Source organism: Pseudophryne corroboree, chromosome 1 (assembly GCF_028390025.1).
Source record: "Pseudophryne corroboree isolate aPseCor3 chromosome 1, aPseCor3.hap2, whole genome shotgun sequence".
In the NCBI taxonomy this organism is placed as follows: domain Eukaryota; kingdom Metazoa; phylum Chordata; class Amphibia; order Anura; family Myobatrachidae; genus Pseudophryne; species Pseudophryne corroboree.
The window spans coordinates 804,294,928-804,320,697 of record NC_086444.1 but is presented as its reverse complement, the minus strand read 5'-3'; the positions used below and the strand labels follow the sequence as shown (position 1 = coordinate 804,320,697).

General features: G+C 49.7%; 1 protein-coding gene across 1 annotated transcript in view; it reads right to left on the bottom strand.

Moving 5' to 3' along the window:
* Positions 1-5,599, bottom strand: part of LOC135049872 (collagen alpha-1(XXV) chain-like) — a 343,396-nt gene extending 337,797 nt beyond the window's left edge. Inside the window, exon 1 of the mRNA XM_063955824.1 lies at positions 4,594-5,599. Within this exon, the coding sequence (XP_063811894.1) occupies positions 4,594-4,890 (297 nt within the window). The 5' untranslated portion in view covers positions 4,891-5,599. The remainder of the gene's footprint in view (positions 1-4,593) is intronic.
* Positions 5,600-25,770: the final 20,171 nt, after the last annotated feature.

The following is a 25,770-nucleotide window of genomic DNA, read 5'->3' as shown; positions in this document are numbered from 1 at the left end:
AGCGGTGTGCAACGCAAAAGAGCTTGCACGGGCCACCGCTGCCCAGGTGAAGCCTCCAGGAAGCTCGGAGGTGGTGGGAGCCATCCCGCCTCCGGTGAAGACAACGCGGTGGGCGCGGCTTGACCAGGCTTGGTCCAGCCATGGCCCTTTGGACGGGTAAGAACAGGTGGTGCCCCCTCCCCCCCCCCTTCCCCTAGACCACCAGGTATTCGGGCACTAGGCCCGTGGGGCAAAGCAGGCACTAGGCCTGAGGCAACATAGGCAGGCCCACGGCCTGAGCAGCAGAGGGCGCTAGGCTCCCCCATTACCCCCCACAGTTAGGCAGGCCCATGGCCTGAGCAGCAGAGGGCGCAAGGCCCCCATTATCCCCCAGATAGGCCGCCATAGGTAGGGGGCATCCAGGGCAAGGAAGCCCAACGCAATTGTGTGTATGGGAAGTCGGCGATACGCCGCAGGTGGCTGAAGTCGGCGCTAGGCCGCAGGTCGCTGAAGTCGGTGCTATGCTGCAGGTGTGGTAAGTCGGCGCTAGGCCGTGGTATCTCTTGACCCGGCGCTAGGCCGCAGGGTGTGTAAGTCGGCGATACGCCGCAGGTGGCTGAAGTCGGCGCTAGGCCGCTGAAGTCGGCGCTACGCCGCAGGTGTGGTAAGTCGGCGCTAGGCCGTGGTATCTCTAGAACCGCCGCTAGGCCGCAGGGTGTGTAAGTCGGCGATACGCCGCAGGTGGCTGAAGTCGGCGCTACGCCGCAGGTTGCTGAAGTCGGCGCTACGCCGCAGGTTGCTTAAGTCGGCGCTACGCCGCAGGTGGCTGAAGTCGGTGCTACGCCGCAGGTTGCTGAAGTCGGCGCTACGCCGCAGGTTGCTTAAGTCGGCAATATGCCGCAGGTTGCTAAAGTCGGCGCGAGGCCGCGGTTCGCAGAAGTTGGTGCTACGCCGCATGTGTGATGAGTTCTCAGTTTTCCCCACAGCCAGGCCCCCATGAAAGGTAGGCTGTCGGAAGTACGCGTTGGTGAGTACCACAAGGTTGAAACAGTATTACGGTGTCATGCTATAACCTCTGTATAAGTGTCTCTCCGTCATAAAGCGTAAGCAGCGCCACGTCCCGTGGGCTGTGTTGTGTGTTCTCTTACAGGAGCAAAGAAGAAGAAGGGCCAGTCGTCTGGCGGAAGCCAAGTATATAGCTGGTGAGCATAAAGGTGTTTCGTGTGTGTTCGTGGTGTATGTTGCCCCTCCCCCACCTCCCCTGTGGGCGTTTTCGTTCAGGGTCGCCCCTGGTGCTTCGCACCACTACGGGGGCACCCAGTCTGAGGCCACAAGTGCCAATGATGACCCTTCACTGAGCCCAGTGTAGGCCACCCCTGCGTAGTGTGTCCCCCATTCTTTTCAGGTCACCCCAGGAAGTTCTTCAGTGTGTCTGGACGTGTGCCAGTATCGTCTGAGCTACCTCGACGGACTGAAGGTGGAGGACGGGAAGCGTGAAGTACGTAGGCCTGGTAAGTGAGCGCGCCGTATTCCTTCCCCAGGTCCCCACCCCCGTGCCTCTTACACACTGACTAAGGTTTTTTTTTGCAGCTCGGCGGACACATGCGATCGCACACTTGCCCGGCGAATAAACACTCTCTTTGGGCGGCGACTATCTGAACACAGCACAGCAATTTTAGCAACCCAGCGATCAGGTCTGAATCATCCTCCAACTTACAGTACTTCAAGGAACTTGAAGTTACAATTGTACAGCCTACTTCTGCGTGTATTTGTAAGCTTAGCTATTACAGTATCTTTGCTTAAATGAACAGCATCTTGGTTATATATAGGCCTCACATACATATATGTAGGCAAGGTGTTGTCAAGTCTGGGAAACACAACCTGGTTGTGTAATATCTGCCCTTTTCAAGTGATCCTAAATTCATGCCACATTAACAGCAGTCCCGTTATTAGTCTAGAGCAGAGGTCTACAGCAGATGTCTTCAATTTACAATGTAAATGCCAGGTCTCCCTTTTATTTTAAGTCCAATTCTGTACTTCTGACAAACCCAACTTACATCATTACTGTAATAATGTCTTTTGCTGAGGCATTTCTGCTCACACAACATGAAATACCCAATGCTGTAGTTAGAGAGTAGTATTAAAAAGTATAGAGAAATGAACTATTGGCCCACTGCAATTCAAATACTTGTCAAGTTCAACCTCATCCAGACGTGCACTCCCTCCCAGTTCAAATAGCAGATCACTCCACGGTTAATATTTTGTAAGATAGGGGTTACATGATCACTTAGATTTAACAAGCAAATAAATCAAGCGTGAGATAGTGAGGGCAGTAATTCTAGCACTCTTAGGTCATCAAAACATTCACTTTATATCATGCAGTGTTAACTTTACTGATAGCCTTTCTGCTGTGCTTCTTAAGGTGAGACATGCCAAACAGCAAGTGTCGATTATAACAAGTAGAACGTCACATGTAAAAGCAAGCACAGCACAGTGCCCACTGACAGATGCCTGTTCGCTCGTGTCAAGACAGGTTCTGATTCCAGAATATATAACGACCTTTAACACTGCAATTGAGGAACCGAATAGGTAAAACCGAGCTAAAATTATCATTCACATTTCTTGCTGAATCATATGACCAAATTCACAAAACAAATTGATAAAATCACTGGCTAGATGAACTCAATGAAGAATTCAAAGCGAATGAGTGTGAAATTCTAATAGCAGCCATTCATGCACCTCCGCATAGTGACAAGCAAAGCATATCACATTATCATGTATAGATTGTTCTATGCTATCTGATTATGCTTCTAGGAGATATATACCTACATAGAGATTGCTAGTAAAGCTTGCAAGAAATCGGCCAACAACATCAAACACATAAAGAAAATGCATACTATACAGTTTGGTAATACATTGCAGTATTTGAGTGAGAGGATCTGTAAGCAGTATGGCACAGCATGCATAAAAGCAAATCATTGAGATCCAACTGTTTAGGTGTCTTGTAGATCAATTAGATAACTATGTATAATAAATAATAATCGCTAGCCTAAACTCATTGATTACCCCATATACAACAATGGGGATTACTAGCCAACTTGATTTTCATTTGGACAGATCAAACTATGATCCTTTTTTTCAGAACTATCATCATACTGTACATACTGTAGTGCAATATTTTGGGAGTTTATTAAAAGATTGGCCTGCAAGAGCTTACAATGTGGCTAGGATTAAAGCCCAATGAAATTGTATGTCAGGTGCATGTTTATAGGCAGATACAGATTTAGGTCTGATCAGGCTGCATTAATGTGTGCCCAAATCAAACAGAGTTGACAGGGCAGTGCTTAAGCGGTGACGCAGCCTGCATCTGAACATGTTTTCCATGAGTTCCTGAAGGATTCCATCCAAATGGAGTTTGAGTCAGCGTTCTTTTGGTGACCTTTTATGTTTTTGATTTGTGTCCATTTTGATCGGAAACAACCCGTTTGGCAGGAAGAATGATACAGTGCTGATTATTCTGTGAAATACACTTGATTAAGGGTATTTCTCTGGTGAAGGAGTAACAGAATGTTGAGGAGGAAAAAACTTTGAAAATACATTGTAGAAAATCTACGACTTGCACAGGTCTAGCCCAGGGGAAAAAAAACTAATATGCTGTTTGTCATTTCATTTGTTTATGATTACTAGACCTTCTTTGTGCACATTTTACCTATTAAAAAAACACACTTCAGTAGACAATGTAGCAAATGTTTCATGTGCCAAATATTTAACCCAATAAGGTGTGTTATTGGACAGCTGCTGTATTAAATATTAATGTATGAGTGATGAATATTTTTCTAACTTTATAGTTTCATTTACAAGGCAAACCTTGTTCTTAAGGTGTCGCAGTTGCTTTTCCAACTATTAATATTTCTTAATACTTTACACTTTGTACACTAATAAACATGGCTTGGATAAGAAACTATTATAGTGTAATTGATGACTAATGTATGTAACACATTTATTTTGTGAATAAATATTAGCAGTATTTTTTTTTTACCATGGACTAATATATGCATGTGGAATGTATATTATACTCTATCATGTATATACTGTAAAGTGGACTGGATCATTATCCTAAACTGTTTGGGTAGCAATCTAATGTACTGTAGTGGATGCTTGGATCAAGTACCATAACAACGTCTATAAATGAAAGAATATAGAAAAATATTGACAAATAAATAAATAATTGTAGTAGGAATGAATGGTGTGTTCTTCAGATTCAGGTACACCAGCAGGCTGTTTGGGCTATTTGGTTTTTTATTTATGGGCTTATACCTTGCATTATTATTATTAATATTTCACGTTTTTCCACAGTGAGACGAGTAACTGTGCAGATAACATTGACAGAGTATCCCTCATACAATTACAGCGTGGTAATTATTGTTTTGGGGTTTTCTAATGAAAACAAAATTAAAATAATATCTCTAAAACATTAATTTAAACGTGGCTATAAATGAGCATGCTATAATACAGATTACACAACTTTTTTTCTCCAAAGAACTTTGCTCAATAGGGATATTAGCCCCCAAAGTGCTGATCGTGTACTGTAAGAGCAATATAAAGCATCCACACCTGGGACAGAAGCCGGTCCACCTTCTCTTGGACTATGGAGTTGAGCTGATCCACAGATAATCCCGGCACATGGAAGACCTCTCCAGATTGCCCATGCTCTAGTGCCCACATCCTGCCCTGCAGGTCGATGCTCTTCACGTTCAGGTACAGACAGGATGCCAAGGAAAGAAGAGACAGCACAAGAGCCAATACACTGGGCACAGTCTTTCTCCAGCTGCCGGCTTCATCCTCCGATTTGCCCCCATTACATACCGAGTAGTTGTGCATTTTATGCCCAGCTTCTCCCTTTACCAACATCTCGCCTAGTCCCAGAGTCTCCGCTCGGTGTAGCAATGAGAATAGATGCCGGCGAGTTTCTCAGCAGGACACTATCATGTGAGAGATCCAGCAGAGGTGGGAGAGAAGCAGGTACTGTACTGCAGGAGGCTGGAGGAGACTACGGTAAGTCTGCAGAGTGGCACTGGCCACTCTCCGGTCCTCCTGACTAGCCAAGCAAGTGGTCACTGTATACTGCTGGCCACAGGCTCTGCCTCTGCACACTGCTGGTCAGTGTACGCTGTGCTGTGCACAGAGGTGGTCACTAGTGGGCAGTGCAGAGGGGTGGCCACTGAACTTGGTTCCCTGGTTGTCACTTGGGATGGATGCAGTCTGTGGTGCCGGCTGCAGGTCACTGGTCTGGATACTGCAGTCTATAGGGACTTGTTGCTTTCTCTCCCCTTCTCCCGTATTGCACTCACTGCCTTGTATGTGTATTGCAGCCCCCCGCTGGATGGAGTTGCAGACAGAGAAATGAAAGATTGGAGAGAGGTGGGAAACGTGTTTTACCAGCAGCTCCGAGAAGTGTGTGTGTTTTCCTGCCCCCTTGTGTGCTTTAAATATCCGAGCTGTCAGTAGTAGCAGCAGCAGCAGCACGCAATGCCCAGTCTATTCACTGTGTGCCGGCAGCACCTCCCCGCCCGGGGCACTCGCACACTGCCGGCCTCATTAGCATATATTATCCACCTACCATAAGTGATGCTGCTTTATCACTGTGTTCCCACTCACATGGAAGGTTTCCCCCGGGAGCACAATCATTGGAAGGCTGGCTGTTGCTTATTACACTAGCAGGCTGCTGCCATAGCTGGCATAAGAGTAGAAATATTGGTGGGTGAGACTGGCACCAGTCAGTGTAAGCTGCTCTAGTGCTATGTTCATTTGGATTCCTTTTTGTGCCTTTTTGCTGATGATAACAGGGCAGCTAACATTTGCAGAGTTAATGACGCACAGACCTTGTTCTCTCTCTAGACATATATTTACAGTGTTGCAGTGAATTGTGCAGCCTTTATCGTTCCACAAAGGAATATGTTAACATTAGCTTTCTAGAGGACTTTACATGCAAACAGCAGTTACTATATTCTTATATACTGGCAATCCGTGCTTCCTTAAGTGTTAATAGTTGATCATTTCCTATATATATATATTTATTTATTTTTTAGTGTTGGATGACTATAAGTGACCTATTTATCACTCAGTATTTGTGGCATAACTCCCGAATACCCCCTAATTCTCTAACGTCCTTGAGGATGCTGGGACTCCGTAAGGACCATGGGGAATAGACGGGCTCCGCAGGAGATAGGGCACTTTAAGAAAGCTTTGGACTCTGGTTGTGCACTGGCTCCTCCCTCTATGCCCCTCCTCCAGACCTCAGTTTTACACTGTGCCCAGAGCAAGATGGGTGCACTGCAGAGAGCTCTCCAGAGTTCTCTGCCTAGAAGCATTTTTGTTTGGATTTTTTTTTTCTACCTTTTACTGCTTTTTCACAGGGAGCACTGCTGGCAACAGGCTCCCTGCATCGAGGGACTGAGGAGAGAGGAGCAGACCTTCTTGTCAAAGATAGGCTCTGCTTCCTCGGCTACTGGACACCATTAGCTCCAGAGGGGGTGAACGCAGGTTCTTACTGGGCGTCCACCCCCGGAGCCGCGCCGCCGTTCTCCTCACAGAGCTAGAAGTACAGAAGACAGAAGTCGTCAGGCGGCAGAAGCCTTCAGCTTCACTGAGGTAACGCACAGCACTGCAGCTGTGCGTCATTGCTCCCATACACCTCACATACTCCGGTCACTGTAAGGGTGCAGGGCGCAGGGGGCGCCCTGGGCAGCAATATAAACCTCTGCATGGCAAAAAGACTATGTACATGTACAGGTGGGCTCTGTACATGTATATAAAAGAGCCCCCGCCATATTTTCCTAAGTTTGAGCGGGACAGAAGCCCGCCACCGAGGGGGCGGGGCTTCTCCCTCAGCACTCACCAGCGCCATTTTCTCTCCACAGCACTGCTGAGAGGAAGCTCCCCGGACTCTCCCCTGCTTACACACGGTGAAAGGGTGCTTAAAAGATAGGGGGGGGGGGGCACATAATTGGCGGTTTACATATTATACAGCGCTGCTGGGGAAAAACATTTTGTGTTGGTCTCCAGGGTTATTGCGCTGGGGTGTGTGCTGGCATACTCTCTCTCTGTCTCTCCAAAGGGCCTTGACAGGGATACTGTCTTCAGGAAAGGGGTTCCCTGTGTGTGTGTGTGAAGTGTGTCGGTACGCGTGTGTCGACATGTATGACGAGGAAGGCTCGCTTAATGTGGAGGGGGAGTGCTTGAATGTCAGGTCGCCGTCGGCAACACCGGCACCGGAATGGGTGGATATGCTGAATGTCTTGAATGCAAATGTCAATCTATTGCATAAAAGATTAGACAAGGCAGAAGCTAGGGATCAGTCAGGTAGCCAGTCCATGCCTGTCCCTGGGGCGCCAGGTCCTTCGGAGTCTCAGAAGCGCACCATATCTCAGGTCGATGACACAGATTCCGACACAGATACTGACTCTAGTGTCGACTATGAAGATGCAAAATTACAGCCGAAGGTGGCTAAGGGTATACGGTACACGATTATTGCCATTAAAGAGGTTTTGCATATTACTGAGGAACCCCCTGTCCCTGACACGAGGGTACACATGTATAAAGGGAAAAAGCCTGAAGTCACTTTTTCATCCTCATTTGAATTAAGTGACTTGTGCGAAAAGGCTTGGGAATCTCCGGATAGTAGACCACAAGTTCCCAAAAGGATTCTCATGGCGTATCCTTTTCCACAAACTGATAGGATACGCTGGGAATCTTCGCCAAAAGTTAACAAGGCGCTGACACGTTTGTCCAAAAAGGTGGCACTGCCTTCTCAGGATACGGCTTCCCTCAAGGAACCTGCTGATCGCAGGCAAGAAATTACCTTAAAGCACATTTACAATCATTCCAGTACTATTGCTCGACCGGCTATGGCGTCGGCCTGGGTTTGTAGTGCGGTTGTGGCATGGGCAGATCCTTATCTACGGAAATTGACACCTTAGATAGGGACGCCATTCAAATGACCATAGAGCATATCAGAGATGCTGCCTTGTATATGAGGGATGCTCAGAGAGACATTTGTTTATTAAGCTCCAGAATAAATGCTATGTCTATTTCTGCTAGGCGGCTCTTGTGGACCCGACAGTGGACGGGAGATGCCGATTCAAAGCGGCATATGGAGTCCTTGCCTTACAAAGGGGTGGAGTTGTTTGGAGACGGCCTCTCGGATCTTGTCTCTACGGCTACGGCTGGTAAGTCAAATTTCTTACCTTATGTCCCCCCGCAGCATACAAAAAAGGCACCTCATTATCAAATGCAGTCCTTTCGTTCCAATAAAAACAAGAAGGTACGTGGATCATCCTTTGTTGCCAGAGGGAAAGGCGGGGGAAAAAAGCTGCACACAGCTAGTTCCCAAGAGCAGAAGTCCTCCCCTGCGTCTGCAAAGTCCACCGCATGACGCTGGGGCTTTCCGAGGGGAGGCAGATCTGGTGGGGGCTCGTCTTCGTTTTTTCAGCCACGTCTGGGTTCACTCGCAGGTGGATCCCTGGGCATTAGAGATTGTTTCTCAGGGATACAGGCTGGAATTCGAAGACTTGCCTCCTCGCCGATTTTTCAAATCGGCTCTGCCGGCTTCCCCGTCAGAGAGGGAGCTAGTGTTGGCAGCAATCCAAAAATTGTATATTCAACAGGTGATTGTCACAGTTCCTCATCTCCAGCAAGGAGAGGGATATTACTCAACCCTGTTTGTGGTCCCGAAACCGGACGGTTCGGTCAGACCCATTTTAAACCTGAAATCTCTGAACCTGTACTTGAAGAGGTTCAAGTTCAAAATGGAATCACTCAGGGCGGTCATCGCCAGCCTGGAGGGGGGGATTAAATGGTGTCCCTGGACATAAAGGATGCTTACCTTCATGTTCCGATATTCCCCCCGCATCAGGTGTTCCTGAGATTTGCAGTGCAGGACTGTCACTACCAATTTCAGACGTTGCCGTTTGGGCTTTCCACGGCCCCGAGAATTTTCACCAAGGTAATGTCGGAAATGATGGTGCTCCTGCTCAGGCAGGGGGTCACAATTATCCCATACTTGGATGATCTCCTCATAAAGGCGAGATCTCGGGAGAGGTTGCTGGACAGCGTGTCTCTGTCCATGAAGACGTTGCAGATACACGGCTGGATTCTTAATATACCGAAGTCCCAGCTAGTCCCTACAACGCGTCTGACCTTTTTGGAGCTGATTCTAGACACAGACCAGAAAAAGGTTTTTCTTCCGATCGAAAAGGTTCAGGAACTCATAGCCATGGTCAGGAACCTATTAAACCAAAAAAAGGTTTCAGTGCATCATTGCACGCGGGTCCTGGGTAAGATGGTGGCTTCCTACGAGGCCATCCCTTTCGGCAGGTTCCATGCCAGGACTTTTCAATGGGACCTCTTGGACAAGTGGTCCGGGTCCCATTTACAAATGCATCAAAGGATCACCCTGTCTCCCAGGACCAGGGTATCTCTCCTGTGGTGGCTGAACAGTGCTCACCTACTAGAAGGTCGCAGGTTCGGCATTCAGGACTGGGTCTTGGTGACCACGGACGCAAGCCTCCGAGGCTGGGGAGCAGTGACACTGGGAAGAAATTTCCAAGGTCTCTGGTCAAGCCTAGAGTCTTGTCTCCACATCAACGTCCTGGAGTGGAGGGCCATATACAACGCCCTGCATCAAGCGGAGGAATTGCTTCGGAGAAAACCCGGTTCTGATTCAGTCAGACAATGTGACGGCAGTGGCTCATATAAACCGCCAAGGCGGAACAAGGAGCAGAATGGCCATGGCAGAAGCGACCAGGATTCTACGCTGGGCTGAAGGCCATGTAAGCGCGCTGTCAGCGGTGTTCATCCTGGGGGTGGACAACTGGGAGGCGCACTTCCTCAGCAGGCACGACCTGCATCCAGGAGAGTGGGGACTTCATCAAGAAGTCTTCGCACAGATCACGGATCGTTGGGGACTGCCTCAAATCGACATGATGGCATGCCGTCTCAACAAAAAGCTAAAGCGGTATTGCGCCAGGTCAAGGGACCCTCAGGCGGTAGCGGTAGACGCTCTGGTGACACCTTGGGTATTCAGATCGGTCTATGTGTTTCCTCCTCTTCCTCTCATACCCAAGGTGTTGAGAATAATACGAAGAAGCAGGGTCAGAACAATACTCATTGTTCCGGATTGGCCACGGAGGACTTGGTATTCGGAGCTGCAAGAGTTGCTCGCAGGGGATCCGTGGCCTCTTCCTCTAAGGCAGGACCTGCTGCGGCAGGGGCCCTGTCTGTTCCAAGACTTACCGCGGCTGGGTTTGACGGCATGGCGGTTGAACGCCGGATCCTAGCGGAAAAAGGGATTCCGGAGGAAGTCATTCCTACCCTGATCAAGGCTAGGAAAGATGTGACGTTAAAACATTATCACCGTATATGGCGGAAATATGTTTCTTGGTGTGAGGCCAGAGCTGCTCCTACGGAGGAGTTCCATTTGGGCCGTCTACTTCACTTCCTTCAAACAGAGTGACTTTGGGCCTAAAATTAGGGTCCATAAAGGTCCAGATTTCGGCCTTATCCATTTTCTTTCAAAGAGAATTGGCCTCTATTCCTGAAGTACAGACCTTTGTGAAGGGAGTGCTGCATATTCAGCCTCCCTTTGTGCCTCCGGTGGCGCCTTGGGATCTTAACGTGGTGTTACGTTTCCTCAAGTCACCTTGGTTTGAACCACTCAAAACTGTGGAGTTGAAATACCTCACGTGGAAAGTGGTCATGTTGTTGGCGTTAGCTTCGGCAAGACGTGTTTCCGAATTGGCGGCTTTATCACATAAAAGCCCATACTTGGTTTTTCACGTGGATACGGCAGAGTTGAGGACTCGCCCTCACTTTCTGCCAAAAGTGGTCTCATCTTTTCATGTGAACCAACCTATTGTCGTGCCTGTGGCTACACGGGACTTGGAGGATTCCGAGTCCCTGGATGTAGTCAGGGCTTTGAAGATTTATGTGACCAGAACGGCTAGAATCAGGAAGACTGAAGCTTTGTTCGTTCTGTATGCGGCCAACAAGGTTGGCGCTCCTGCTTCAAAGCAGACTATTGCTCACTGGATCTGTAACACGATTCAGCAGGCGCATTCTACGGCAGGATTGCCGTTACCGAAATCGGTTAAGGCCCACTCCACTAGGAAAGTGGGCTCTTCTTGGGCGGCTGCCCGAGGGGTCTCGGCATTACAGTTGTGCCGAGCAGCTACTTGGTCGGGGACAAACACCTTTGCAAAGTTCTATAAGTTTGATACCCTGGCTGAGGAGGACCTCCTGTTTGCTCAATCGGTGCTGCAGAGTCATCCGCACTCTCCCGCCGGTTTGGGAGCTTTGGTATAATCCCCATGGTCCTTACGGAGTCCCAGCATCCTCAAGGACGTTAGAGAAAATAAGATTTTACTTACCGGTAAATCTATTTCTCGTAGTCCGTAGAGGATGCTGGGCGCCCGTCCCAAGTGCGGACTTCTTCTGCAAGACTTGTATATAGTTATTGCTTACATAAGGGTTATGTTATAGTTTTTCGGTGGAACCGTGGCTATGTTGTTGTTCATACTGTTAACTGGGTAAATTTATCACAAGTTATACGGTGTGATTGGTGTGGCTGGTATGGATCTCGCCCTTAGATTTACAAAAATCCTTCCTCGTACTGTCCATCTCCTCTGGGCACAGTTTTCCTAACTGAGGTCTGGAGGAGGGGCATAGAGGGAGGAGCCAGTGCACACCCAGAGTCCAAAGCTTTCTTAAAGTACCCTATCTCCTGCGGAGCCCGTCTATTCCCCATGGTCCTTACGGAGTCCCAGCATCCTCTACGGACTACGAGAAATAGATTTACTGGTAAGTAAAATCTTATTTTCAGTGGATACCTGGAAATGGGTTGAGTATGGGTGACTGGCGTTTGGGATCCTTCCGGTCACCATACTGACGCCGGGTATGGTGTTGTGGCCATTTTCCCCACTTTTTTTGTACATGCATAGAAGGAATATCACTGAAAAAATTGCAGCCGCACCGTTTTCCCAGAGACTTGCGCACGTGTACTAAACTCTGGGACTGAGCTAGGGTCTCCTAGTGACCTAGTGCCAAGAGTCTATTGATCTGCTGGCTAGAGAGAAGTGGGCCCAGGCGCAGACTACACACAGGCCTTCTCCTTTCTCGATGTGCCCTTGTCTGTGGTCCCTCCATTTCCATCAGTAGTCCCCATTCCTAGCGCACGCAGGGGGGGTTTCTGAGTACCTAGAAACCCCCCCTGATAACCCTATCTACTGCTGCAGCGCACTGATTCCCCCCCTCTGTGACAGGCGGAGTTGGCCAGGCACATGAGCTCGGTTGGCTGGTGAGTGAGGAGCCGGCTGTGAGTCACCGAGCAGCCGTCAGAGCGGAGGAGTGCGGCGCTGAAAGAGTGGCTCCCCCCTCTCCTCAACATGCAGCCTATTAACACCAGCTGCCAAGCTCCCGAAGGAGAAGGGGAGGTGCAGTTTAGCAGGCCGAGTCTCCCCGGCGGCAGCTTTCGTCCCCGCTACAGCTTACTGTAGATCGGGCGCAGGAGTGAAGTATGAAGCGGTGGCATGGAAGGGGCTTCTGTATGTCTCCGGATGATGTCCAGGGCCAGGGCCGGCTCTAGGCACGTTCGACTAGAGCGGCCGCGCGGGGCGCCACCCTTAATGGGCGCCGCGCGCTGGCGCCGCCATAGTCTTACCTGGAGCCGGCCCTGTACACTGCAGGCAGCTCTCCCCGCCGTCCCCGGCCTTTCAAAACTGTGCGCTGCGCGGCGCGGCGCCGGCGTCTGACGTCAGACGCCGCGCAGCGCGCACCAAGCGGCCGGGAACAGTCGGTGGCCCTCAGGCTCAACAGCAGCACGTCCCCTCCCAGCGTCGCCGCAGGTATGTTGGGATCGTCGGGGCCGGGCACTGTGTGTGGGGGCACTGGCACTGTGTGGGGGCACTGGCACTGTGGGGGCACTGGCACTATGTGGGGGCATTGGCACTGTGTGGGGGCATATCTGCACTGTGGGGGCACTGGCACTGTGTGGGGGCATATCTGCACTGTGGGGGCACTGGCACAGTGTGGGGGCATATCTGTCGCTGTGGGGTCATATCTGCACTGTGGGGGCATTTATGAATCTTGCACTGTGGGGGCACTGGCACTATGTGGGGGCATTGGCACTGTGTGGGGGCATATCTGCACTGTGGGGGCACTGGCACTGTGTGGGGGCATATCTGCACTGTGGGGGCACTGGCACAGTGTGGGGGCATATCTGTCGCTGTGGGGTCATATCTGCACTGTGGGGGCATTTATGAATCTTGCACTGTGGGGGCATTTATGTATCTGGCACTGTGGGGGCATTTATCTGGCACTGTGTGGGGCATTCATTTATCTGGCACTGCGGGGGGGGGCATTTATCTGTGCACTGTGAGGGGGCATTAATGTATCTGGCACTGTGGGGGCATTTATGTATCTGCACTGTGGGGGCATGTATGTATCTGGCACTGTGGGGGCATGTATGTATCTGGCACTGTGGGGGCATGTATGTATCTGGCACTGTGGGGGCATGTATGTATCTGGCACTGTGGGGGCATGTATGTATCTGGCACTGTGGGGGCATTTCTGTATCTGGCACTGTGGGGGTATTTATGTATCTGGCACTGTGGGGGTATATCTGCACTGTGGGGGCACTTATTTATCTGGCACTGTGGGGGGCATTTATTTATCTGGCACTGGGGCATATCTGGCACTGTGGGGGCATATCTGGCACTGGGGCATATCTGGCACTGGGGCATATCTGGCACTGTGGGGGCATATCTGGCACTGTGGGGGCATATCTGGCACTGGGGGCATTAATGTATCTGACACTGTGGGGGGCAATAATGCATCTGGCACTGGGGGCATTTATGCATCTGGCAATGTGTGGGCATTTATGTATCTGGCACTGGGGGCATTTATGTATCTGGCCCTGTGGGGGCATATCTGGCACTGTGGGGGCAATTTTATATATGGCACTGTGGGGACATATCTGGCACTGTGTGGGCATTTTTATATCTGGCACTGTGGGGGCACTTATGTATCTGGCACTGTGTGGGCACTTATGTATCTGGCACTCTGTGGCCATTTATGTAGCTGGCACTGCTGGGGGGCATGTCGCGTGTAGCTGGCACTGCTGGGGAGCATGTCGCGTGTAGCTGGCACTGCTGGGGGGCATGTCGCGTGTAGCTGGCACTGCTGGGGGGCATGTCGCGTGTAGCTGGCACTGCTGGGGGGCATGTCGCGTGTAGCTGGCACTGCTGGGGGGCTTGTCGCGTGTAGCTGGCACTGCTGGGGGGCATGTCGCGTGTAGCTGGCACTGCTGGGGGGCATGTCGCGTGTAGCTGGCACTGCTGGGGGGCATGTCGCGTGTAGCTGGCACTGCTGGGGGGCATGTCGCGTGTAGCTGGCACTGCTGGGGGGCATGTCGCGTGTAGCTGGCACTGCTGGGGGGCATGTCGCGTGTAGCTGGCACTGCTGGGGGGCTTGTCGCGTGTAGCTGGCACTGCTGGGGGGCATGTCACGTGTAGCTGGCACTGCTGGGGGGCGTGTCATGTAGTGTTCCCGCTAGGCGTCTGTGGCTAGGCAATGTGTCTCAGTGCTGTGCCTGGCGCAAAGTGTATAGGAGGTTCTACCTGGTGCAGTGTGTATTAGCTGCACTACTGTGTGGTGTAATGCAAATTGCCACTATTATGTGGCCACGTACCTTCCCCACGAAGTAACTCCCCTTAATTTTTGCTGCGCGCCTTCGGCGCGCACTGTCCATTCTTTTACATATAGGTATGGGAACAACAAGCAGTATGTACATCATTTTGCCCTCCTAACTTAAAAATGTGCCCTCCCTGTGATCAGCACCATGCCCTAAAAAGTGAACACTATCATGTGTAGCTGGCACTGCTGCGGGGCATGTCATGTGTAGCTGGCACTGCTGCGGGGCATGTCATGTGTAGCTGGCACTGCTGCGGGGCATGTCATGTGTAGCTGGCACTGCTGCGGGGCATGTCATGTGTATCTGGCACTATACTGGAGACATTGTGTGTAAGGAACACTACTGTGGCTATGTGTAAGGCTGCTAATTGTGTGAAAATATGTTTATAGTTTGATGATATGAAGTTATGAGGCCACGCCCACTTTTCCAGAGGCCACACCCACTTTTCCGGGGACGCGCGCGCCTTCGGCGCGCGCATGGGGGGGGGGGGGCGCTTTTACATTTTCTCGCTCAGGGTGCTAGTAGGCCTGGAGCCGGCCCTGTCCAGGGCGGCAGGTAATACTAGCCCCTCCATTGCTACAGGTGCCTTCCTGGGTGTGGGAGGAGATAATCTGCAGTCAGTGTGTATTCTGCAGTAGGAGTATGAGTGTGGGGGGTATGGGACAGTGTTAGTCTGTGTGTGTTAGTCTGTCTGCAGTCTACTGTAAGTGTGAAAGTGTGAGTGTGTGAGAGGGGCCAGTCTGTGTGTGTAATCTACAGTCTGAGTGGGTGTGTGAGGGGGCGCTGTTGGTGGGTGTAAATTTACAGTTCGACTGTGAGTGTGTTTCATATTGTGTGTGTGTGTGTGTGTGTGTGTGTGTGTGTGTGTGTGTGTGTGTGTGTGCATATATATATATATGAAAAAATAGCCCGGCACTTGTTGGGATACCTTATTTACTTGCTGCGGTGCCTTCCTATAGCATGCGTTGCCAAATACAATGTTGGAGATAAGGCTGCACTCAGCAGGCTTGTTATTTTGCGGACCGCAATAAAGGACGTTTTATAAAGATAACAAGCCTGCTGATGAGTGCCACCTTATTTCCAACATTATATACACACACACACACACACACACACACACACACACACACGCACACACGCGCACACACACACACACACGTGCGTGGAAACCCCCCCTCACAAATCCTGCGTTTGCCCCTGCCATTGGTTTCTTTGGGGGCTGTCAGATTTGCCAAGCTCCAGAATGAAAGCATTCCAGAGTTTGGCCCCAGCAGTTAATGCCTCCATTCTAGCCTATGAACTACATTCCACAAAAGTTACTAGGAGCGGAACCCTCCTTGGCAATGGCCACCGCTCATGTGTGGTTAGTAGACAGCGGCAGACTGGGCCAGGAGGCAGAGCGCCAGGTTCCCCTCAGGCCACTCTGTCACTGAGGGTCCTAGACCTCCTCTGCAGGTTGCAGAGCCCTGGTAGTTCAGTGTTTTATGTGGCTGCAGCCGTGGCTGCGATCCGACTGTCACTATCGGGCCGGCAGCATGCCCTCCAACATTTTAAACATAAAAATCAGTACAAATTAGGAAAGGAGGCGTTGCCAGTGCCACAGGTAAAGGGGGTTTCCTATACTTTCAATGGAAGTTTGGAGAGCCAAAAATCGGTACAGACCATAAAAAAAAGGTACTGTACCTGCCCGAAAGGTACAATTGGAGGGTATGCGTCTACCTCACTCTTTTACAGAGTCCTACAGGGCTATGGAAGCCTTGTAGGGCCACAGTCAGTAACAAAGCATACTTTCTGTGATACGACTGTACTGCCCTGCATAGGCAGCTGTATCATGCTGTGGATGGAGACTGCAGTGTGTCACAGCTTAGCAGATAGTCTGCATAGCAAGCAGGGGGGCAGCAGCAGTGACTAGGAGTATATCAGTGACACGGCCACCCTGCTGCTAGTGGGCGTGTCTCCTAGGATGCCCTTACAATCGGTCAGAGCCGGCCCTAGGCATAGGCAAACTAGGCAATTGCCTAGGGCATCTGGTAAGCCTAGGGGCACCAGCAGCTTCTGCTGATTAAAATGATATGCGGCATGCCTATATTCTGTGTGTAGCATTTCGTATGCAGATACAGCCACAGTCGCACACAGTATATAGGCATGCTGCATATCATTTTAATCAGCAGAAGCTGCTTGTGTGTCCTAGCCACATAGCAATGCAAATAAGATGCATTTTCAAAAAAAATAGGCACCCAACATTAGCAGAGCTGCCAGTTGTTTCACGCCAGGAACTTTATGTGTCATTATGTGTATAAGGGCATTAATAATGTGTGGCATATGTGTAAGGGACATTACATGTATAAGGGCATTAATAAAGGTTGGCATAATGTGTAAGGCGCATTATGTTTATAAGGACATTAATAATGTGTATCATATGTTTAAGGGGCATTACTGTGTGGTATTATGTATATAAATGCATTACCAATGTGTGGCATTATGTGTATAAGGTGCTCTACTGTGTGGCCACGGCGTAACATATAGAAAGGGCACTACTGTGTGGTCTAATGTGAATAAAGAGCAATATGGTGAGGTGTAATGTGAATAAGGAGCAATATGGTGTGGTGTAATGAGAATAAAGAGCAATATGGTGTGGTGTAATGTGAATAAGGAGCAATTCAGTATGATGTTATGTGAATTAGGGGCACCACTGTGAGGAGTAAGGTATATAAGGTAAAGTGGAACTACTGTGTGATGTAATGTGAATAAGGGACACTATCGCATAATAAATTGTGAATAAAGTTGCACTACTGTGAGGCATAATTTGAATTGGGGGTACTATTGTGTGGCCATGCCCCTTGCCAGCAAAAACACATACCTTTTTGGGCTGTGCGCCGAATGTGCACACTGTTCTTATTTAAATTACAGGGGGTAGGAAAACAAAAAAAAAAGGACTGCTTTGGGTGGGGGGTGATGGTGCTGGGAAAGGGGTGCAGGGTCAGAGGCGGAACTAGCGGTGGTGCTAGGGGGCACCAGTCAAAATCTTGCCTAGGGCATCATATTGGTTAGGGCCGGCTCTGCAATCGGTGGTATAAATATCTCATAACAGGAGGCTCACATGGCTATTATTTTAAAAATAATTGACTATAGTCTATGTAAGGTGGGCATTAAGTGGCTCCCAAGCTGTGGAACTACACATCCCAGCAGTGATAGATTTACCACAAAGCAACCAAAGTGGCTGCTTAGGGCCCAGAGGAACCCATGTGCCCACCAACTGGGCTGAATATTTATGCTTGGGTGGCTGATAGATTTATTTTCTATGTGTGGCCCCTGTCCAAGATATACTCTGCGCTGTCTCTTAAACTTACCATCCTGACAGTAGATGGTGGGCCCTAGGATCCAGAGCGGCTCTGCAGGAAACCACAACCTCTGACCGGATGCTCTTCAGCGTCCTGCGGACCTCCCCAATGTGTGCGCTGGGGTAATGAGACGATGCTGAGGAGCAACATCCAGCTATCTCCAGGGGCTTGACTGCGGGAAAGGATGTGCTGCCAGCCTGCCAGGACTCGGGTAAGACTCTGGAGATCTGGGTGTCCACGGTGCGCCTGTAGCACATTTATGTTGACTTGGCACAGTGCATATTTTACTGTCAATTGGGCACCCTGTACTGAGTAGCCCATTATGTAGGTCTTGTGTATCTGTATAATTATTTAGTGTAGTGTACTGCAATGATAACTGCAGCATATGGGGGGTAATGACTTAGTGCAGCATATACAGCAGGGGTGATGTAATGCAGTATATGGGGGGTGTAATGACACTGCAGCATATAGGGGGATGAAGTGTAGCGTATGAGGGGGGCTGTAAAAACTTAGGCCCTCATTCCGAGTTGTTCGCTCGCAAGCTGCTTTTAGCAGCTTTGCACACGCTAAGCCGCCGCCTACTGGGAGTGAATCTTAGCATAGTAAAATTGCGAACGAAAGATTCTCAAAATTGCGACTACACACCTCTTAGCAGTTTCTGAGTAGCTCCAGACTTACTCGGCATCTGCGATCAGTTCAGTGCTTGTCGTTCCTGGTTTGACGTCACAAACACACCCAGCGTTCGCCCAGACACTCCTCCGTTTCTTCAGCCACTCCCGCGTTTTTCCCAGAAACGGTAGCATTTTTCCGTACACACCCATAAAACGGCCTGTTTCCGCCCAGAAACACCCACTTCCTGTCAATCACACTCCGATCACCAGAACGAAGAAAAAACCTTGTAATGCCGTGAGTAAAATACCTAACTGCATAGCAAATTTACTTGGCGCAGTCGCAGTGCGGACATTGCGCATGCGCACTAAGCGGAAAATCGCTGCGATGCGAAGAAATTTACAGAGCGAACAACTCAGAATGACCACGCTAAGGGCCTAATTCAGATCTGATCACAGCAGCAAATTTGTTAGCTAATGGGCAAATCCATGTGCATTGCAGGGGGCAGTTATAACGTGCAGAGAGAGTTAGATTTGGGTGGGTTATATTGTTTCTGTGCAGAGTAAATAATGGTTGCTTTATTTTTACACTGCAATTTAGATTTCAGTTTGAACACTTTCCACCCAAATCTAACTCTCTCTGCACATGTTACATCTGCCCTCCCTGCAGTGCACATGGTTTGCCCCTTAGCTAACAAATTTGTGACTGTGATCAGGTCTGAATTAGGCCCTTAGTGCAGTATATAGGGGGATGTAGAGCAGCGTACAGTATAGGGTGGGTGTATTCACACAGCAGGTGATCAGGTCATAACTGAACATGCGTATGAACCGCAATGCTCATACGCGTCGGAAAACAACAACGGGCTTCACCGGTTAGCCACGGAATGGTGTGAAAAATCAGAATGCACGGGCGTTCGCAAGGTGATTGACAGGAAGAGGCCGTTTGTGGGTGGCAACTGAGCGTTTACAGGGAGTGTCCTGAAAAATGCAGGCATGCCCAAGTGTTTTCAGGAAGGGTGTCTGACGTCAGATCCGGCCCCGATCAGCCCGTTCTCATCGCACTGGAGGAGTAAGTCCTGGGTTGCAGACTGCGCAAAGTGGATTTTCGCAGCTCAGTGTACACATGCGATCGCACACTTGCACAGCGAATTTACACTCCCCTTTGAGGCGGCGACTATCTGATCGCAGGACAGCAAAATTAGCAGCTCAGCAATCAGATCTGAATTTCCACCTTAGTGCAGTGTATTGGAGGATGGTAGTGCAGCGTATTGTAGTGTAGTGATGTAGTGCAGCATATTGGGTGTAGTGTTGTGATGTAGTGCAGCATATTGGGTGTAGTGTTGTGATGTAGTGAAGTGTATTGGGGGTATAGTGTAGTGATGTAGTGCAGCATATAGGAAATGCTGCACTACAATGGTGAGGTGTAGTTTAGTGATGTAATGCAGCGCAGCATTGTAGCATATGGGGTGGTGTAGTAATGTTGTGTAGTGGTGAACACGTTGCTGTGGAGTGGGCATGCCAGTGAGACACTGGGCGCACACACTGAGGATTGTTTGAGGAAAGGTCACACAAGCACACTTTTATGGCTTATTGTTTTTCACATATCGATAGGCTTACCTGCCGGTACGTGTACTGTGCAGCGGCGGTGGCTGCGCCGGTCTGTCTGCAATCGATGTAAGTATTAGCCATTTCTTATGGACCAGTCCTCTGGACTTGCAACCCAGGCTAAAAGTTGACAACCAGCCCCTGTTAGAAGACCACGCATGCGCAGTAGTGCTGTGGGAGTCCTTATAGAGGAGTGTAGTGACTGCTAAACTGATCAGTCCTAACACATCACAATGACAGCTCCTTTTCAGAACTTCTGTAATGCAACAAAGCAAGGGCTGTCGGGAGCTGTAGTTTATTTTAAGTTGAACACTCTGTAGTGCGAAGCCCCCTGCCCACTCCCAGTCCCGGCACCTCCTTCATGATCCTGGGGCCTCCTGCCCGCTCTCGGTCCTGGCACCTCCTGCACACTCCTGGCACTGGTAACGGGCACGATCACGGGGGGGCATTATGTGCATAAGCAGCATAACCACAGGGGGCATTATGTGTATAAGCAGCATAACTACAGGAGGCATGTTGTGTGTAAGCATAAATACAGGGGCATTGTGTGTGTAAGCAGCACTACTATGGGCATTATGTGTATAAGCGACACAACTTCAAGGGGTATTGTGTGTGTAAGCGGCACAACTACAGTAGGCATTATGTGTATAAGTGGCACAACTACAGTGGGCATTGTGAATGTAAGGCACATAACTGTTGTGGGCATTATGTGCATAAGAGGCACAACTACAGTAGGCATTATGTGTGTAAGGGGAATGACTACTGTGGGTGTTATGGGGGTGATTCAGACCTGATTGTAGATGTGCTAAATGTAGCACATCTATGATCAGTTCCTCTGACATACAATGGAACGTCCAGCACATGGCTAGTCCGCCCCGCATGTCAGGCCCCCTGCACAAGTGCGAAAGCATCGCACGGCGGTGATGCTTTCGCACCCGCCAAGCAGCTCCCGGGCTGTGCAGCATAGCTGTGCTATCAGGCGGATACCCACCATGTTCTGGGTTGCATCGGCTGCACGGTACATCAAGGGGCATTACTACTGTGGGCATTGTGTATAAGGGAAACTACTGTGTGGTGTAATGTGAATAGGGGATGCTACATGTGGTGTAATGTGAATAGGTTTGTGCTGACCAGGATCAGGTAAAAACCGTCCTGTAGTCTGCAGCTGAGCAGCTGTTTAAGGAGGGGGTTGTCACTCACTGGGTCCAAGGGCAAAGGGGGGGGGGGGGGGTTCTGTGCAAGCTATCAGCTGGGAGGAGGGGAGGTGATGGTGGTGGTGGGGTGGTCTGTTCAATTTGTCACCTGTTCTGCGGTGGTAGTGTCTGTGCAAGCTGTCACGGGGGGGATTGCTTGAGAAAGGGGGGCCCAAATCGGTGCCTTGCTAAGGGCCCCATGAGGTCTAAATCCGCCTCTGCCCTGGAGCCAGAGCAGACAGCCTGGTGTACCTGCAGCGGGTCCTCCAAGTGAAGATACTGGCTGCATCAACATCTTCCATACAATATATTTGTAAAGATGGCACCAGCAAAGGTTATATTAAAGACTTGGTCACTTTGCCAAAGCCTTTTCTTTCTTGTGCGCATGTGCCAGCTTCCAAAAATATCACACAGATGATAGTGACTTGAGCAGAAGGTGTGTGTGTTGGGAGGTTGAACGTAGGGGCTGGGGCACCTCTGGTTTACTCTACATGCTGTTTGTTGTTGAATGCCTGTCATACAGGGCCGGCTCTACCATTAGGCAGCTTTAGGCAGCGCCAGCCACTGGAGGGCGCCACTGCATTCCTCTAGCAAAAAACTGAAGAATATCTCTTTATGTGGGTCAGTAACAAACTTACAGATGGGGGGATGGAACACAATAAGGAGCATACAAATGTATTTATGTCTGTGTGTGTGTGTATATATGTATGTATATACATACAATTAAAGGGGTGTCGTTCCGGTGGAGGGAATGCCGACTCAGAATGCTGATGCCGGAAACCATACAGCAAGCATCATGAAAATTAGTATGCCTGGGAAGGATAGTAATAGGCTGCGGGGAGGGAGGATAAGGGGAAGGGATAAGGTTAATTAATTGAATTTAAAATGTTGGTATGGTGGTCAGTATCCCGCTGTCAGCAACCTGTCACGATCCGGGTATCTGGACGCCATTTCTTACCTATCAGATGCCTCCTAAGGCTGGCTCAGCGCTCCAGGACCGGATCCCATCTGTTATCCTGATGTGCACATTCCCGCATCCTCTCCTGTCTCTCTGGACGCAGTCACAGTAACGCCTTATACATCTGGCATGGCGTCTCCTGCGGCCTCCGCCGCCGTCCCTGAGCTTCTGCATTCAGAGTGGCGATTACGTCAGCCGCGGCCTCCGCTGTGTCCGCGTTGTCGGATGTGCATCTGTCAGCCTGGCGTCTCCTGTCTCCGGTGGCCGGCGCCGCCATTACTGTTTTGCAGACCACATGGATTACAATCCAAACTTCCCTCCAAGTGTCTGCATGGGCGCAGCCATCTTGGATTCTGTCAGCTGATCATTCCTACCAATCCGTTGTCAGTATTATTAATTTGCATAATTGCCTAGCCAATGCCTTCCTTGCTGCAGGTATAAATAGGTTGTGCCTGAGCAAGGAAGGCGTCAGTGCTTTGGTTGTCAAACCTAGTTCCAGTTTGTCTCTCTTCTGTGAATGTCTTTCAGGTTCCAGCTCCTGTCTCCAGACTTCTGCTATAGAGACCCGCACCAGCATTCCATCTGCGGTGTAGCCTGACTCTCCGATCCATTCTGGACTCACCTGTTTCCAGCTACAACATCACCTGCTTCCAGTTCAGCTTCCAGCAGTGTACAGCTTCTCTTAAAGGGCCGGTGTCCTTTCTGCAGTTTACCACTCTCCACCGGTATTATTATTTCTCCGCTCTCAAATTCTACATTTCATCTACATTGCATCGCTCTCAAGCTTTATTTATTATTTAACTGGTTCCAGCCAGTATCCACTCCGTGCCAACACCTGTCTGGTTCTAACCAGTACCCACAGCAGCATTTTATCTACAGCAGTCCAGCTTTCCCTGGAACACCAGCTGGTACGACCCTGGGCTTTCCTCATTGCTACAGTTGAGTCTGGTAAGGACTTTCCAACTTGCAGATAATAAGAACTGTCTCATACCACCAGAGCCCTGTGGCCCCTGCCACCCTGTAGTACCCAGGAACTGTATTATTATTTCTCTGCTGATTATTATGTTACTTTTTACTGCTACTGTGATGCATGGAGTTTGTCATAAATAAATATCATTGACTTTTACTCAAGTTGTCGTGGTCACGCCTTCGGGCGGTTTCTCTTCATGTTACTTACATGTCCAGGGGTCTGATACAACCTCCCAGGTTCCGGTACATCTCAGCCCCTACAACTGAGGCTGCCTTCCGTCAGCTCAGGCCCTCAGTTGTGACAGTAAGCACTGACCAAATGAATCCAGCCGGAGACCAGGATCAAGCGGCCAGGCCGATGCAAGAACTGGCAGCCCGACTTGAACATCAGGAGGCTGCACAGGGCCACATCATCCGCTGTCTCCAGGATTTCTCTACTCGGCTGGATGGGATTCAGACAACTCTCCGTGGATCAGACGCGTCCGGTGCGTCAACCACAGTGACTCCAGCTATAACCCCACCCACCTTACCCATTTCTGCTCCACGTCTTCATCTTCCAACGCCAGCAAAATTTGACGGATCTCCAAGATTCTGCAGGGGATTTCTCAACCAGTGTGAGATTCAGTTTGAGCTACAACCTGGCAATTTTCCCAGTGACCGTACAAAAATTGCCTACATTATCTCTCTTCTCAGTGGCTCAGCCCTTGATTGGGCATCACCGTTATGGGAGAGGTCCGACACCCTGCTATCTTCTTACACTGCATTCGTGTCAACATTCAGGCGCATCTTCGACGAGCCAGGCCGGGTAACTTCAGCTTCGTCTGAGATTCTCCGTTTACGCCAGGGATCACATACTGTAGGACAATATCTTATACAGTTCCAGATCCTGGCATCTGAACTGGCATGGAACGACGAGGCCCTATATGCTGCATTCTGGCATGGTTTATCCGAGCGTATTAAAGATGAGTTAGCTACCAGAGACTTACCCTCCAAGTTAGATGAGCTAATCTCACTTTGTACAAAAGTTGACTTACGTTTCAGAGAGAGAGCAACTGAGCGTGGAAGATCATCTGCTCCAAAATCTTCTGCTCCTCCTCCTCGCCAACTGTCACCAACTAAAGATGAACCCATGCAAATTGGCCGTTCCCGTTTAACTCCTGCTGAGCGCCGAAGACGTCTCTCTGAGTCTCTCTGTCTGTATTGTGCAGCCCCGTCTCACACTATTCATGCCTGTCCCAAACGTCCGGGAAAACTCCAAACCCTAGCTCGCCCAGGAGAGGGCCGGCTAGGAGTAATGATCTCCTCTCCATCTCCTCATGATTGTAATCTCCCAGTGTCGCTCCAAATTGCTCAACGTTATCGGAACGTCATTGCCCTCCTTGATTCCGGAGCAGCTGGGAACTTTATTACCGAAGCCTATGTTAAACGGTGGTCCCTACCCACCGAGAGACTTCCTTCCTCCTTTTCCTTAACTGCCGTGGATGGCAGTAAAATTTTTGATACAGTTATTGCTCTAAGGACTCTACCAGTTCGTCTGAGAGTGGGAGTTCTTCATTCCGAACTTATTTCACTTTTAGTGATTCCAAGAGCCACACATCCTGTGGTCCTGGGCCTTCCATGGCTCCGTCTTCACAATCCTACAATTGATTGGACGACTACGCAAATCCTGGCATGGGGTCCCTCCTGTGCTGAGACATGTTTGTTTAAAGTGTTGCCTGTCTGTTCTTCCTCCCCCAGGTCGTCTGATGTTCCACCTCCTCCATATCAAGATTTCACGGATGTGTTCAGTAAAGCTTCTGCTGATATCCTTCCTCCTCATAGAGAATGGGACTGCCCGATTGATCTCGTTCCAGGGAAGGTTCCACCTCGAGGCTGAACTTATCCGTTGTCTCTGCCCGAGACGCATTCTATGGAGGAATACATTAAAGAGAACCTAGCAAAGGGGTTCATTCGACCTTCTTCTTCTCCAGCCGGCGCAGGCTTCTTTTTTGTAAAAAAGAAAGATGGTGGTCTGCGGCCGTGCATCGACTACAGAGGTTTGAACGACATTACCATCAAGAACCGCTATCCTTTACCCCTGATTACTGAGCTCTTTGACAGAGTTAGCGGAGCTACCATCTTTACAAAGCTGGACTTGAGAGGTGCATACAATCTCATCCGGATCCGTGAGGGTGACGAGTGGAAGACCGCATTTAACACCCGTGACGGACATTATGAGTACCTCGTCATGCCCTTCGGATTGAGCAATGCTCCAGCTGTCTTCCAGCATTTCGTCAATGAGATCTTCAGAGACATTCTATACCGTCATGTCGTGGTCTATCTAGATGATATCCTCATTTTTGCCAACAATTTAGAGGAACATCATTTTTGG